This window comes from Carlito syrichta, unplaced genomic scaffold (assembly GCF_000164805.1).
Source record: "Carlito syrichta isolate Samal-C Ts95f unplaced genomic scaffold, Tarsius_syrichta-2.0.1 Scaffold308095, whole genome shotgun sequence".
Lineage (NCBI taxonomy): Eukaryota > Metazoa > Chordata > Mammalia > Primates > Tarsiidae > Carlito > Carlito syrichta.
This window is the reverse complement of record NW_007252191.1, coordinates 112511-127954: the sequence shown is the minus strand read 5'-3', so window position 1 is coordinate 127954 and position 15444 is coordinate 112511. Positions and strand designations below refer to the sequence as shown.

Below are 15444 nucleotides of genomic sequence, written 5' to 3'. Positions count from 1 at the left end.
GCCTCGTAAACCAGGCTGGGGAATTTGAGTTTACCCAGTATTTAGGGATGTGAAAAGTTTTAACAAAAGGATGCTGACCAGTTACTTCCCTTGTGTACAGAGGGAATATGAGGAAAATAAATTAAACTGGAAAAGCAGACATTTAAGCTGGACATAAAGCATTGCAAAACTAACACTTACACAATGGACAGTAGAGTACTAAGGACCCTATGGAAGAGGCTCCAATCTGTGGGCACCATCTAAGCCGAGGGATTCAGCCACCCATCCCTGTATGGGTCCTGATCTAAAAGTCCTTGATTGTCCTTACATTCCAGTCTTTCTTGATTCTGTGTTTGTGCTTTTCTTCGATAATTTTTGAAATATCTGGATACCATCTGGGTCCCATTTTGATATTTTGAAACCTTAAACAAGTTACTTAACCTTTTAACTCAATTTCTTTAACTGTGCCAACACTCAGCCAAAGACTACCAAGAACACTCATGGGATAGAACAAGGTTGGATGTATTAGCTTGTTGTAACAATGGGCACTGAACACCACGGGGACTTAGTGTCTCAGTAAGAAAGGGTTAGGAATAACTTATGGCATTTGGGCTTGTGCTTGGTTACTTGAGGGCAGTGTGCAATTGGATGCTGTTAGGAATAGGAGTAATTCTATAACTGAGTATTCTGATGCGTCTTATCTAGAAGGTGAGGTGAACAGAGGAAGGCGAAAGCCATGATTAGTTAAGAGGACGAGGTCACTTATATTAGTCGGTAAATGGGGTTTTGGGTAGTCATATGATCTGAGCAAAAACATGGTTTTTTCTGTGCTTAGACAACATTGCAGAGTGGTCTCGTTTTTGTTTTTGTTTTTTTTCTTTTATCTCATTCCTTACTGACTCAACATGACCCTGACTAATGTTAGTGTCTTGTGTGATTATTCATGTTCAATAGGAAAGGAACAGGCTCAGCTGTGAATTCGAGGCCAGCTCCTCCCCACACTGAGGGAAGGTCAGTTAGTAAGTGCCTAGCCAGTTGCCTAGGTCACAGGCTGCTGCTTTCTTTCTAGCCTGTTAACTGTGTCTCTGTTGCCTAGTTTCAGAGCCTTAAAGAGTCAAAGAGTTCATCTTAACTCTACCCCTTACCTGCTGTGTGATCTTGTGCAAATGTTAAGCCACAGTTTGTCATTCAAAAAATGGGATAAACATATACCTCATAGAGCTGATGTGAGATTTTTTTTTTTTTTTTAAAAAGCCTGGTACATAGTAAGTTCTCAGTAAATTACTGCAGTGTTTATTAGTTGCCTGAATATTTGGCATGGCACTCAGTGTGTAGAGCCTAATTGAAATAATTTTTTCTCTTTTCTTTGAAGGTGAAAAGGCCAAGTTCTTTGTGTATATACAAAAAAAAAATGGGTTCTGTTAAATGTTCAACCCCATGATCGTTGCAAGAGCATTTATTAAAATGGTTATGTGATGAAATCTTTTTCAGCACTTGCTGTCCCCACAGCGAGCCCCAGAGAGGCTCATTCAGCTGGCAGAGGGCAATCTGAACACACTTGTGACAGAAATGAATGAGCTTCTGACCAGGGTAAGTTGGCAAAATCATGAATCTTCTGAAAGCAGAGAGATTATGTAAAGTGAGAAGAATCACTTCAAAGTTCTGAAAGGCAAATCTTGTTCTTCCTGATTCTCAATTTGGTGTATGAAATAGATGTGTGATGTCTTGCTGCTCCTACTGCAAGTCAAATGGTGGAACCTAGTAGCACAGGCAAAAGAAGCTTGGATACTTGAGAGGTGTCAAGAGCAAAGGCTCAAAATACCAGAATGACAATGGATTTTGAGAACTTTACTGCGTAGCCTCCACAGTACAATTTTCATCAGTTTTAAATTCCAAAAGCATTAATTTGGTTAGGCAAAGAAAAAGAAAAACAAATGAAAACACTTGTAGTCTCCTTGATCTCACCGGTGGGATTTTTACATTTGTATAGAAATACAAGTCTAAGTCGGTATTCCCATACAAAAGAGGAAATCTTTATCGTGAAGGGCATTTGAGACACTTTAAAAAGTTAGACTGTAATGTTCACTTTGCATTTATCAGTCTTTTTAAGGAACTGGGAGTTTTACATTTTCAAAACTGCAAAGGGGGTTAAAAGTTCGTTTTGCTGTTAGAGAACGAAGAAAACAACACAAAGCCCGCCATCTTGTGGCCAGAAAAATGCATCAAGCAAGAAACTGGCTTGAAATGTAAAGATCTAATTTGATTATCTAAGAGTTTTAAATGACAAAGAATATTGGAGGGAGAAGGTTCCTAGAGATTTGCTGGTCCATTTTATATTTTAAAGAAGAGCTGCCTCAGGCCACGGCTGTGAAATGAATAAACAGTGGCACACAATTTGCTAAACTCGGGGACTTAGGCGGGACCCAGTCTCCAGATTCCCACTGGCCCAGAACTCTTTCCACATAACCTGCTGTTTGGTATAGGAAAATTTCCAGGGAAATCAAATAGGCTTCTAAATGCTAAACAATGGCACTGATTCTACCATAGCATACTAAACACTCCCAGAATCACAAACCAGTAACACAGAATGTACCGATACAATATAGAGTCTCTTGCCAAAAGTATTTAGACACTGAATTAAATTAACGAGTATATTTATCTCATATTAATTTAATGCTTAATAATTTGTATTTGTTACACGACTACTATCGAATGTGAATTTTAAACAGGTCATGGCAGAATAAACTCAATTAAAGAAGCACATATGAATGCTCACCACATTCAAAACCCAAGCTAAGTGTTGCCAGGTGAAAAATACAACTAAGCCTCAATCTGTCTACAAAGAGCTTTCAGTTGCATGTGTGTGCTTGTGTGTGTGTGTGTGTGTGTGTGTGTGTGTGTACACGTGAGCATTTAGGTCTATGGAGGATAATGTGAACCAACCGCATGCAAACATATAATAAAACATGAAATAAAATTTGTTAAAAAGCAGAACTTTTTGAGAAGTACATAAAAATAGAACAATTTAATCCAGTTGAGTTATCAGAAAAAAATTCCATGAAATAAGTGGAATTTCGTGTACTTATTTAATTAATATTTACTAGGGGTCTTCTATGTTCTAGGCTTGGTGACAGCCACTGGAAATGGAGATATATGCAAAACTGCCACAGTCCTTGTCCTTGTTGACCTTATTGTAGCCTAATGATCTGACCCTAGAGATATACGTATTTTTTTAGGGATGTCAGATCTTTGTTATGTCTTAGCCTACGTCCTTTCATTTTTTTCAGCAGGTTCTCTCACAATTAAAAAAAAAAAAGGATTTTTGCAATGGGGTCTTATTATGTTGCCCAAGCTGGAGTGCAATGGTGTGATCACAGTTGACCGCAGCCTCAAACTCCTGGACTCAAGCAATGCTCCCTCCTCAACCTCCAGAGCAGCTAGGATTGCAGACACACACTATCATACCTAGTTCTTTTTTTTTCCTGTAGAGTTGGGATCTAGCTATATTATAGCTCAGGCTGATTTCAAGGTCCTGATTTCAAGCAATCCTCCTGCCTCAACCTCCCAAAGCGCTGGGATGACAAGCCTGACCCTACACATCCAGCCTTACACTGCATCTTTTTCAATAGACTTTCATTTTTAGAGCAGTTTAAGGTTCAAAGCAAAATTGAGTGAAAAGTTCAGAAAGTTCTCTCATATATTCCCTGGCCCCCTACACACAGTCTCCTTGCTGTCAACCTTCCACCAGAGTGGCACATTTATTACAGTCGATGAGTCTCTGTTGACATCTCGTTATCACCAAAGTCCACAGTTTGCATTAGGGTTCACACTTGGTGTTGTACATTCTATGAATTTGGACAAATGTATTATGACATGTTTCCACCATTATAATATCATACAGAAAAGTTTTACTGTCCCCAGAATGTCCTGTGTTCCACTTACACATCTCTTGCTGCTCCCTAACCCCTGGCAGCCACTGGTCTTTGTACTACTTCCATAGTTTTGCCTTTTTTAGAATGTCATTTAGCTAGAATCATGTAGTATGTAGCTTTTTCATATTAGCTTCTTTTCTTTAGTAATAGGCACTAACGTTTCCTCCATTTTTTTCCCATAGGTTAATAGCTCAAGTCTTTTTAGCACTGAATAATACTCCATTGTCAAAAATATATATTCCCTTGTCTAGATGTATCACAATATATCCATTTGCCTACTGAAAGGCATCTTGGTTGCTTCCAAGTTTTGCTAGTATGAATAAAGTGGCTGTAAACATCTTTGTGCAGATGTCGGTATAGACATCAGTTTTGGGGGGTGGGCTTTATTTGGAGTCTTGCTCTTGTTGCCCAGGCTGGAGTGCAGTGGCACGCCGACGGCCACTGCAGCCTCGACCTGCTGGACTTAGGCGATCCTCCCGCCTCAGCCTTCCAAGTAGCTGGAACAACAGGCGTGAGCCACCACGCCCAGCTAGTTTTTGTGATTTGCTGTAAAAACAAGGTCTCACCAAGTTGCCCAGGCTGATTTTGAACCCCTGGGCTCAGGAAGTCCTCTAACCTTGGCCTCCCAAAATGCTAGGATTACAGGCTGAGCCAACGTGCCCGGCCTCGACATCAGTTTTAAACTCATTTGAGTGAACGCCAAGGAGCACGATTGCTGTATTGTATGATAAGTATATTTGGTTTTATGGGAAATTCCCAAAATATTTTCCAAATTGGTTGTGCCATTTTTTCACTAGCGATGAATGAGAGTTTCTGCTGCTTCACATCTGCGGCAGCATTTGGTGTCATCAGTGTTTTGGATCTTGGCCATTGTGGTAGGTGTATATGGTAGATCACTTTCATCCTAATTTGCAATGCCCTGATGACAAATTCAGGTGAGCATCTTTTCGTATGTTTATTTGCCATCTGTATATCTTCTTTGGTGAAGTGGCCATTTAAGTCTTTTTCCATCTTTTTAAATTGTTGAGTTGCAGGTGTTCTTTGTATATTTTGGGTAATAGTCCCTTAACAGATATGTCTTTTGCAAATATTTTCTCCCCCTCTGCGCCTTGTCTTCTCATTCTCTCGAGAAGTGTCTTTTACAGAGCAGAAGCTCTTAATTTTAATGAAGTCCAGCTTATCAGTTTTGTTCCTCATGTTTGTGCCTTTTACGTTGCATCTAAAAAGTCATCGCTATACCCAAGGTTGTCTAGATTTTCTCCTGTGTTGTCTTTTAGGAGCTTTATAGTCTTGCACTTTACACTTGTGTCTATTATCCATTTTTAGTTAATTCATGTGTCATTTTTTTTTAACTTGGGATCCTACCCTGCCACCCAGGCTGGAGCGCAGTGGCATGATCACAGCTCCTGGCAGCCTCGACCTCCCCCACCTCAGTCTCCTGAGTAGCTGGGAACTATCATTGCATGCCACCATGCCTGGCTACTTTTTTTAAAAAAAATTTTTGTAGAGATGAGGTTTCACTATGTTACCCAAACTGGTCTCAAATTCCTGGGCTCAAGCAATCCACCTGCCTCAGCCTCCCAAAGTGCTAGGATTACAGGTGTGAGCCTCTGCTCCTGGCCTCAATACCATTTCAGAATAAGTCTTTATTTTAGAGTAATTTTAGGTTTCAAAAAATGTTGCAAAGATTGTACAGAGAGTCTTAATATTCTCCGTTCCCAGTTTCCCCTGTTGTTAACATTTTCTATTAGTGTGATACCTCTAAAGATCTATGAGTTGTGGCCTTTATGTCACAATTAATGACCTAATATTTATACAATTATTATTCACTGAAGACTACACTGCAATCAGATTGCCACAATTTTTACTTAATGTCCTTTTTACTGTTTCAGGATCCCATGCAGGACACTGCATTGCATTTAGTCATCATGTAGTCTCATAGACTGTAACAGTGCCTCAGACTCGTTTTCAATGACTTTGTCAATTTTGACACGTTCATGCATTGTGTCGGCTCCCCCTCAATTGGGGTTTGTCTCATGACAAAATTGGGATTATGAGTTTTTGTGAGAAAACCCAGAGGTTTTCATCACATCGTATCAAGGACCCGCATGCTCAATATGTCTTATTCCTGAGGATGGTAACCTTGATTATCTGGCTGAGGTAGTGTTTGCTAGATTTTTCTACTGTAAAGTTATTCTTTTTCCCCCTTTCCCTATTCCAATACCATTTTTATCTGCCCATTCTTCAGATTCTGTAATACAAAAGTCCTAGAAATAAAACTGCTGAAGGCAAAGATCTTGATGGGTTGAGGATGTGGAGGAAATGTAAATACTCACCAATTAACCTTGTTCCTATCATTTATAATTAGAAATATAACTGTCATGGAGACCATAAATACCTCAACATGACCAATTCTCTCTTTCCCTGTGGTCAAGCTGCATGACCATGGAAAGGTAAATTGATACACATGGAAAGGTAAATTGATACACATGGAATCATACCCCGAAATTAGCTGACTTGATTATCCAATAATAACAGGCTAAGACTACCGATGCCTCTGTCTCACGGTCATGAATGACTGTGCAATTGGAACCAGAGAATGAGAAATTCAGTGGGCCACAACTTCCCATGACCCATGACTACATTGGGAGAGGCAGGGTCTTAGACTAGGACTGCACACTGGAATTGCCTGGGGCTTGGTCCCATGCCAAAAGATTGTGATGGAACCTGTCAGAATTACAGTCAGAACACTGGCATTTTCAGAACTCCCCAGATGAACTGATGTCAGTCAAGGTTGAAAACTACTCTGACCCTGAAGTTACCTAATAGCTAAGTCAGAACTCCCCAGATGAGCTGATGTCAGCCAAGGTTGAAAACTACTCTGACCCTGAAGTTACCTAATAGCTAAGGCTCCCTTTCCTCTGGAAAGAGCTTTGACTGGTATCACCAATCTTTGTGATGCTTCTTTTTCTCTCCTCTGTTGGCTAATCAGTCACTTAATTCAGTCTTTAGGTTTATGAAAACATATTACAGGCTTCATCTTGCATAACTGGTGTAAGAGCGGCCCTCTTTGCTTCAAGTACTTTTATATTTTGTGCTCATTTTTCAAACGGAGAAATCTAGTTCCCTAATATCTCTGGGTAAAGAGAGTAATTTCTCCCAAGAGCTAACATTTAACATGTATTTTGATATTTTAATTAATAGATAAATATCAAAAAGAAAATACTATATAATCATGTATCTCTTCTAATGTCTTTTGATTTATTGTTATTTTATTTCCCCCACTGAAATATAAATTCCTTGAATATGAGAGTCATTCAACGTATTCAAACTGCCCTACAATATGTGTGGAATATTGAGATGCTTTTGGATGACAACTCATATATCTCTGGAACTACTGTTCTTAGCTCCCTTCCTTTTTGAGAGCCAAATTTTGTGAAAGACTTGGAGAGAGGTCTGTATTCATTTCACACTTCAATGCTGTCTGGATTGCCACTCCAGCCCACTGCTTAAACTATTTTTACAAGGTAACCAATGACAAAGCTGGTAACTAAATCCGGTGAATACTTTAATAATTTTACTTCAACTCCCCTCAGCCACTGCCCTTTTCTATCCTTTCTCCCTCCTTGACATATTCTCCTCTCTCTGTTGCTCTCTTAATTCTCTGGCCCTTCGTTCTCCCTTTCCCCACCCTCCCCTTAAAAGTTGGTGTTCCTTGGGGTCTGGTCCTCAGTCCTCATTTCCGCTTACCCCATACATGTTTTCTTTATGCTTCATTTGTCATGTGTAAGTTGATAATTTATAAATCTATGTTTTTCGAGACAGACTCTATTATGTTTTGGTCTTATGTGCCTAACTACTGTTTGGACATTTCAAACCAAAGCCATCATTTCCTCTTAAAATTCATTCCTTTTCCTACTAAAACCATCTCGGTGATTTATCCTGCAATATCTACTCAGTGTTCCAGAAGAGAAACGAGCGGGTTGCCTTTCATGCTACACCCTCATCTTTAACCCAACTCAGTTCCATTCTGTGATTGCTTTTTCTAAGCCTGGTCCAACTCCAACCAGTTCTTATTCATATGGCAGGGTGAACGTTCTAAGTCACAGATCTGATCGTGTCACTCTCCTCCTCAGATTTCCGTCTTTCCACTTGGTTCAGGATGACGTGGAATGCTCTTCCAACACGATCTAAGCCCTGCTTGGTGTATCTCATCCCTCCCCACCACTCATGGTCTGGTCATCTGCACTACCTTGGACTGAGCAGACAAACCAGAAACCTAGGAATCTTCCTCAATGCCTCTTTCTTCCTCATCACCCTCCTGCTGATTCATCTCCTCACCCAACACAGTGGGTTCCACTTCTGTGTTCATCTACCATCTCCACTCCCCACCCCATCCAATTTCATAATCCTTGGTTGAGGATTATCATGTTAGCTTTCTAGCTAGTCTCTCTGCTTTACTCTTGTTCTCTTTGCAATCTGTTCTCTGCAAAGAGCCAGGATAAATTTTTGCTATTCCAAATGTGAAGATGTTATCACAGTGCCTAAAAACTTTTCTCTGACTTCCCTCAGGGTCTTAGGATAAAGACCAAAATTCTCCCATTGGCTATATCCCCCCACTTGTGCCCCTGGCCATCTGCACTCCAGCCATGTTCTTCCTCTTTCATTTTGTCCCACCGCAAAGCCTTTCTACACATTTCTTTATTTTGCCGTGATGGTAGTCCACCTCTTCCCACATTTTATTAATTTCTATTAACTCTAATTCACCTTTCAAATCTCAGTTCGTGTAAACCTCTTGTGACTGAGATTCCTGCTATAATTATACCATTGTTTTTCTTCCAATTTGTAATTATAAATTTATTTGCATGATCGTTTGACAAACATCTCTCTAATTCACCAGTCTATAAATTCCTAAAGGGCATGAAACCTTTTTTTTTCCTTAATATCGTATCATGAATATTACGCACATAGTAGGTATTCAGTTAATATTTGTTTAAATCATTGTGAATAATTTCAATAATAGCATTTGAGCAGCCAGATGTAAAGCACACAAACCTAAATTAAACTTCAATTTTGAATTTCTCTAAAACACATTGAAATCAGGCATATATTTATAACCATATTGTTGGATACTTTGTTTTCTTTGATAAGTACCTCTTTAAATGCTTATAGTTTATCAGAAGAGAATGATATGTAGTGAACTGAAATATATAAAAGATCAAAATTTAGCTTTATTTATATTGCATTTTACTGTCTATTGATAATCAAATTTAATGAGAATGAAGCATTTTCAAAATAATGAAACTAGTTTTTGAATTAAGTACCGATATTATATGTTTGCAAGGTTTTATTTATAGTTTTTAAAAGGTTTAAGTTGCCACCAATGTATTTTTTTTTCTTTAATTTTTTTTTAAGAAAGCAGGATTTATTAAGAGGACAGAAAAGCTCCCACAGTGGGAGGGGCCCTGAGGGGGTTGCCCTTCTTTACTGTTTTTGAAAAGAGAGATCATGTATAACATGTCATATTTCTTTGGTTTGAACCTTTTAAAATTGACATTTGAAACATTTAAGGAAGGAATTCCACATGGACCTGGTTCATTATGATTCTACAGAGTCAGTTGACTGCTCTCTATCTCTATTCGTATGTGTTGTTGGTCCTAACAGTTTGCCTGAGGAATACTTCACTGCTACTTAGAAATAGAGACCTGGTCATGTTAGAAGATGACCCTCGAGAATATCACATAAATAATTAAATCTGAAATTTAATTTTTGCAGGAAACTATATGAGTCTGCAAAGGTTGATGGTATCTAAGCAATGTTATCTATTCAACAGTTAGATGTACTCCATTAGATTCAAGTTTTAACAGAAAGAAGGCAGAAAATGAAAGACACTAGTAATAGCCAACCAAGAAAATTATGTACAGATTTTAAGAGGCACAGAGAGAACTGCTTGACCTAAAGCCAGAAAGTAACAGCTACATTATTCAGAAGTAAGTTAATGTGTGCTTAATGGTAATGCATGGTGCCTAGATATAAATACCCTATAAAACAAAACCAAAAAGAAAAGAAGAAAAATCTAGTTGAGTGAATTTGAATGTAAAAAAATAGATAAAAAAGATAATCAAAGATAAGGGACATACATACAAGATATTGTGTGAGACCTTATTTTCAAAGGAACACTGAAAGATTGCAGAATAGAGATAAGAGGATGTAAAAGTAAGAAATCAAAGAAAACGAAAGGGAGACTATACAACATATTAGGGCAAATGAGAAAATGAGAAGGTATTTGCAAATACTCAAAGGACAAGATAATAATGAATAAGAGGGAGGATGACTAAGAGACGGGGAGGGTAATTTAATAAAACACAGAAAGAGCCAAACTGAATCAGACGGATAGCTTCTATCATGTAGTATTTAGCATTCATCTGTAACATTATCAACAACCTGTCCTGAGTGAAATTGATTTTTGTGAATTTTGTGTTCACGATGACACCGTTGTCTATCACCAGTACCCATGGGTGTTGGTACATCTGTCATGGGCTTCTTTTATGGGATCTCTCATGGGAAGATTTTTACAAGGGTGACTTCTACTTAATTACTATGTAATGAGACATGATTTTTAAAAAATATATCAAGATGATTTTGATAGAGATTTTGGGAAATACACTTATTTCCTAAAAGCCAAAACTTACACGTTTAAAATACTATATAAGCTGGAGCCATGTCCTCCTACCCTGAAGGCTCAATTTTTTCATGTCTTTTTCTAGTCGTTCTGGATGTTAGCCAAGCATAAAATAGTGCTTGGTTCAGAAAAAAAATATATAAAGCTGTGAGACAAAAGAAAGTGTGTTTTGTCTTCAGTTCTTTATATGCGTAGGTTCAGATAAGTCATTTAACCCGTCCATACCTTCATTTTCACTCGTGTAAAAAACAGATCATGCTTTCTCTGTATCTGTAAACGCAGGAAGAGTAAATGAGACACAAGAGAGTGCTGTAAGCCCTTCCAAACATGCATATAAATCCGGAATACAGCTGAGCCCCACTGTGTAACTCATCTTTTAGAGTTCTAGCCTGCGTAAGTCAATGCTTTGTGTGCCAGGAGCCTCATCCCCTATCCTGCAGTGCATCCAAGAGAGGAAGTGCTTGTGTGTGCAGAGGGAAAGCTGTCTTCTTCAGGAAACTTTGTGCTAGCCCCGAAGAGCTCTGTTCACCTCCTGCCTCCCCTCTCATGGCCCACCAGCAAGGAATTTGGCATGTGATCAAAGGCCCGATTTGAATTACCACGAGACCAGTGGCTAGAATGAAGTTTAGTCGGACCGGAGGGCCTCGTGCCTGGCTCTTCTCCCAAGCACTCGACTGCATCTCTTGAGCTGCAGTTTCCTATGAGGTTCTGAAAAGTGCCCAGAACACTGCCTAGCCATCTTCATTTGCTGGCAAGCATCGCACCAGACATATGGTCAGTTTGAATGGTATTGGGAATCCTCCAACAGGCTTGAGAACTTCAAAGGAAAGGTTGACTAGCATTCTATCACCCAACATCTTTGACCCACTACAATTGGCCAGGCACTAACTAAGCCTGGCACTCTGAGGAAGGACAAGAGGTAAGAAGAGCCCTAGTCCCCGAGGAGGGAGATTAGATAGATATGGCAAAACACCTAACAAAGTAATTTCCCATTGTAGTCATGGATGGAGGTGAGAATCTTTGTTTTTGAAAATCTAAGAAAGGCAAGCATGTGCTAGAAAAGGCAGGGATGGCATTGCAGAGAAGATGGGCTTGGAACTGAATGTCGAAGGCTGCACTTCTTGTGGATAGTTTTCCAAAATTCGGAGGAGTTAACCAGTGCTAATGTGAGCAAAATCTTATTCAGGGAATGTTCAAAAGCAGATAGGCAAGAAGAACAGTAATAAGGCTGACAGTACGGCTTAGGAAAATTGTTGTTTAGCCATGTACATAACAACATTAAGAGAATATTTGCTATAAGTTAAGCATCATACTAGGAGCTGTTTATAATGTCATAGAACAGACCAAGTTCTCACTCTCTTAGAGTTGACCTTTTAGTTGGGAAGGTAGTCAATAAATGGGTAGGTTTATTATGTATTACAATTAAGTAAGTAATTCTAAAATACGTGGTGCCATGAAGGAAACGTTCTGCTGCAGGAAGTACAGAAACCTTAGCTAGGTACTCTGGGAATGGTAACACCAAGAAGGAACACTTACACTGAAAGCCGATGATTGGCAAGGATCCAGTCTCTGAAAGTGCTGAGAAGAAGCTCGTTCTGGTTAAAGACAGCAGGATACAAGAAGGCCCTAAGAAAAGAAGAGCCTGGCATATTTAACATACTAAAAGGAAGCAAGGAAGGTTGTTTGCATAGGGTCTTAGTGATAACGTTTAAGACCCATTTTATTATCGTACTCATGTAATCAGCACAAAGAATAAAAAGTTTATTAACGATGACTCTTACACAATACCTGCATAAATGCAATAGGCGAGTAAAAGAAGCCAAGACAGTGAATCCGATCTTGATCATCCAGAATTTAAGAGAAACAGTTAATCAATATATATTTATTTTTTTTAATTAGATGCTTTGAGTTATTAATAAGAATATGTACACTTGAGTGTGTGAACACCTATGTAAATTGTGGCCTATTGGAAACAGAATTTTGATAAAGCAAAAACTAAATTTTAAGTTCAAATTGTAATGTATCTTTTCTGTATAGAGAGATATCGGTATTGTGGAGAGATTAATTCTTAAGATCTTGGAAGATGACCACAATGTAGCTCGAGTTTCTTATTAGTTCTGTGATATGTGAAAATAGGACTGGTATCATAGTACAGTCTGGTGCAAACTAGAAAAATCTCTAAAGCAGTTTAGACTGCCAACATCTTTAGCAGGTGACCTTATTGATTCAAAAGTAACACTAAAAATATTATATGTGTGAGTATGTGGATATGTATGTGGATAAAAAGTTATTTGACCCATCTGAGCCTCGAATGCAAACATGAACAGAGAACCAAGTTTAAGGAAATTAATGGGCCATAATTGTAACACCGACCACAAAAGCAGGGAATTGAGTAATGCGGAGATTGCATGCACCATGATTTATTTCAAAAAATAATGTTTTAATCTAAAGTGGAAAATAATTCCCTTAGTAATATTTTAGAAGGGTATATCTAGAACACTATAATGCATTGGTTAATACTCTCCAATTCTTTGTGTATATGTACTGCGAACCATGCAGAAAAATTTGTAAAATTTCCAGTGGATTCTTCTTTCCTTCTTTTATTTATGGTGTTAACACTTGCAGGTTGAGAAGTTAGATGTGAATAGTTGTACTTTATCTTCTACCCTTTGTGCAAAACCTTGAAAACTTCCGTGAATTAAGCCTCTCACTGCCCTTGGGAAATCACAAAATGCAGTAAAATTCCTCTAGCATCTTTCACCATGTTCTGTGCTGGCCAGACATTTAGTTCTATTTAAAATCCACTTATGTATATTTTAAAAATTAATTCTCTGGCCATGCCTAGTATGCAAGCACTCTGGTACAAGATTGCTGCCAACTTGGACCTTATTCCAAATTATATTTAGAGAGTTTGTGATTCTCTGATTCATTATCTGTAGTTAGACGATTTGTATCTTTTTAGTAAAAGAGAAGAAGGTATATTTCTTAGCATATGCGCACATAGAGAAAATGAAACGTAAACCTATTTCAAGGTACTCTAAACCTTGTATCTTTTAAAGAAACATTTAACGTGATACACACAGTTTTTATTTGACTAAATATACCTTAACTATGAACACATTAAATGCATTCCACTGTGTCAAATGGTATTTTAAATGTGAATAAAGGTGACTGTGTAAGAGAATCCTTTTTGGGAAGTAAGGTTGATTGGGGTTCTGTTTTACTTGGTTGACAATGGTGTATGACTCTGTGATTAACAGCCATATTTCTGGTGCTGTCATATGGGAAAAGTTAACATTTATTCTCCCTTAATGTTTTACTGGCATCTTAAAGTGTTATAAAACAAGCATTTAGTACTGAGTAGCTAAGCATTTCCCCCCTTTGTTTCTTTAATTAACGTATTGATCTAAACCGAATCTATAGAATCAGGCTTATTGAGACAGACTGCCTGTTCCTCCCTCGAGAGATCATTGCTGCACTCCACACTTTCTCGGTAAATAAAATATGGACAAAACTACAACATGTGGAAGCTGAAGATTCCATTAAAGACTTTTGGCAACAATACCTTAAAGATATTTCAAAAATAATTGTGCCTTATAGTGTCTTCTGTGCCATTGCATATAACGAGGGTTTTTTAAGAGACCAAAAACAGCTCTCTGATTTCTATTTAATGGAAGAAGTAATAAAGTTTAATTGTATACTTGGGCGCGGGGCGTCATTTCCAGTACATCTGATCAATAATTCATTGATTGCCTTTGGCTCAAAGTAATATTTGAAAGAAAATGTAACCAGTGGGAGCTGATCTCGCTGTAGCTTCATCATCTCTATTAATTATGCTTTTCCCGATTTTGGATCATTAGGCTACCAAAGTGACAGCAGATGGCGAGCAGACTGGACAGGATGCTGAGAGGACCAACACAAGAGCAAAGTCCTTAGGAGAATTCATTAAGGAGCTTGCCCGGGATGCAGAAGGTATTCAGAAAACCAAAAATCACATTTTAATAATGATCTCTCTCCACAGAAAAATAGAGAAAGGGATGGCACGGGACTGGAATTTCTCTTGTTAGAGGTGACATCCCTAAATTGAAGGGTTGCGTTTCAAACCCTATCCTGGTTCAGATATTCAAGGGCATTATCTGCTGAGAGTCCACAACCTACAGTGTTAAATTAGTGTCAGCAGTCAATGAATTCAAGGTTATGAGGGCAGAATGGCAAGATGTTCTTGAGGAATGGCTCTTTGATCAAATAAAGGATGGGAAATGTAGGCCTTCTGATTGATGGTATTCAAAAGTATTTAAGATATTTTTTAATTTTTTTGAAAAAGCTAATTTTTTTCTATCACTTGATGCATTACAGTAGCACTTTAGTTTCTCAAAATGCCTTTTCAAATTCTTGGGACGGGTTTTTAATGAACATCTGTTGCTTGGGATTTGGATGTGCTACTTTACCAGAAGCTCCACTGCATCTAGTCCACAATTATCTCAGAGTTAGTTCTTGGCATCTACCAATATGATTGAGAATCAAAGCGGAAGCCAAAATTAAGAAGCTCTTAAAGAAAACAGATAAAGGTCCCTCTCTCCCACTCCAAAAACTCTTGTTCTTAAATATCTATTGACATATAATAAACGGGCCTGCATGTCTAGAAAGGAGGAAAAAGTGGGAGTTTTGTTCTTTAAAAAGTCAAACATTTTTATTGCTCTGAAATATTATGCAGTTTAGATACTTTGTAATACTGTCAAATAAATAAGGATATGAGGTAACTTCAAAACAGATCCTGACTGGTAATTCTTAGGTATCACTGACCAAGAAGAGACAGAAACTTCCAAAGACTCCCCAGTATAAAAAGCAAAA

The 15444-nt window shown here is 38.3% G+C and overlaps 1 protein-coding gene across 1 annotated transcript in view; it reads left to right on the top strand.

Moving 5' to 3' along the window:
* Positions 1-15444, top strand: part of LOC103267277 (laminin subunit alpha-2) — a 443000-nt gene that overhangs the window by 315925 nt on the left and 111631 nt on the right. The window contains exons 34-35 of the mRNA XM_008064880.1: positions 1471-1569; positions 14454-14565. Coding sequence (XP_008063071.1) covers positions 1471-1569; positions 14454-14565 — 211 coding nt within the window. The remainder of the gene's footprint in view (positions 1-1470; positions 1570-14453; positions 14566-15444) is intronic.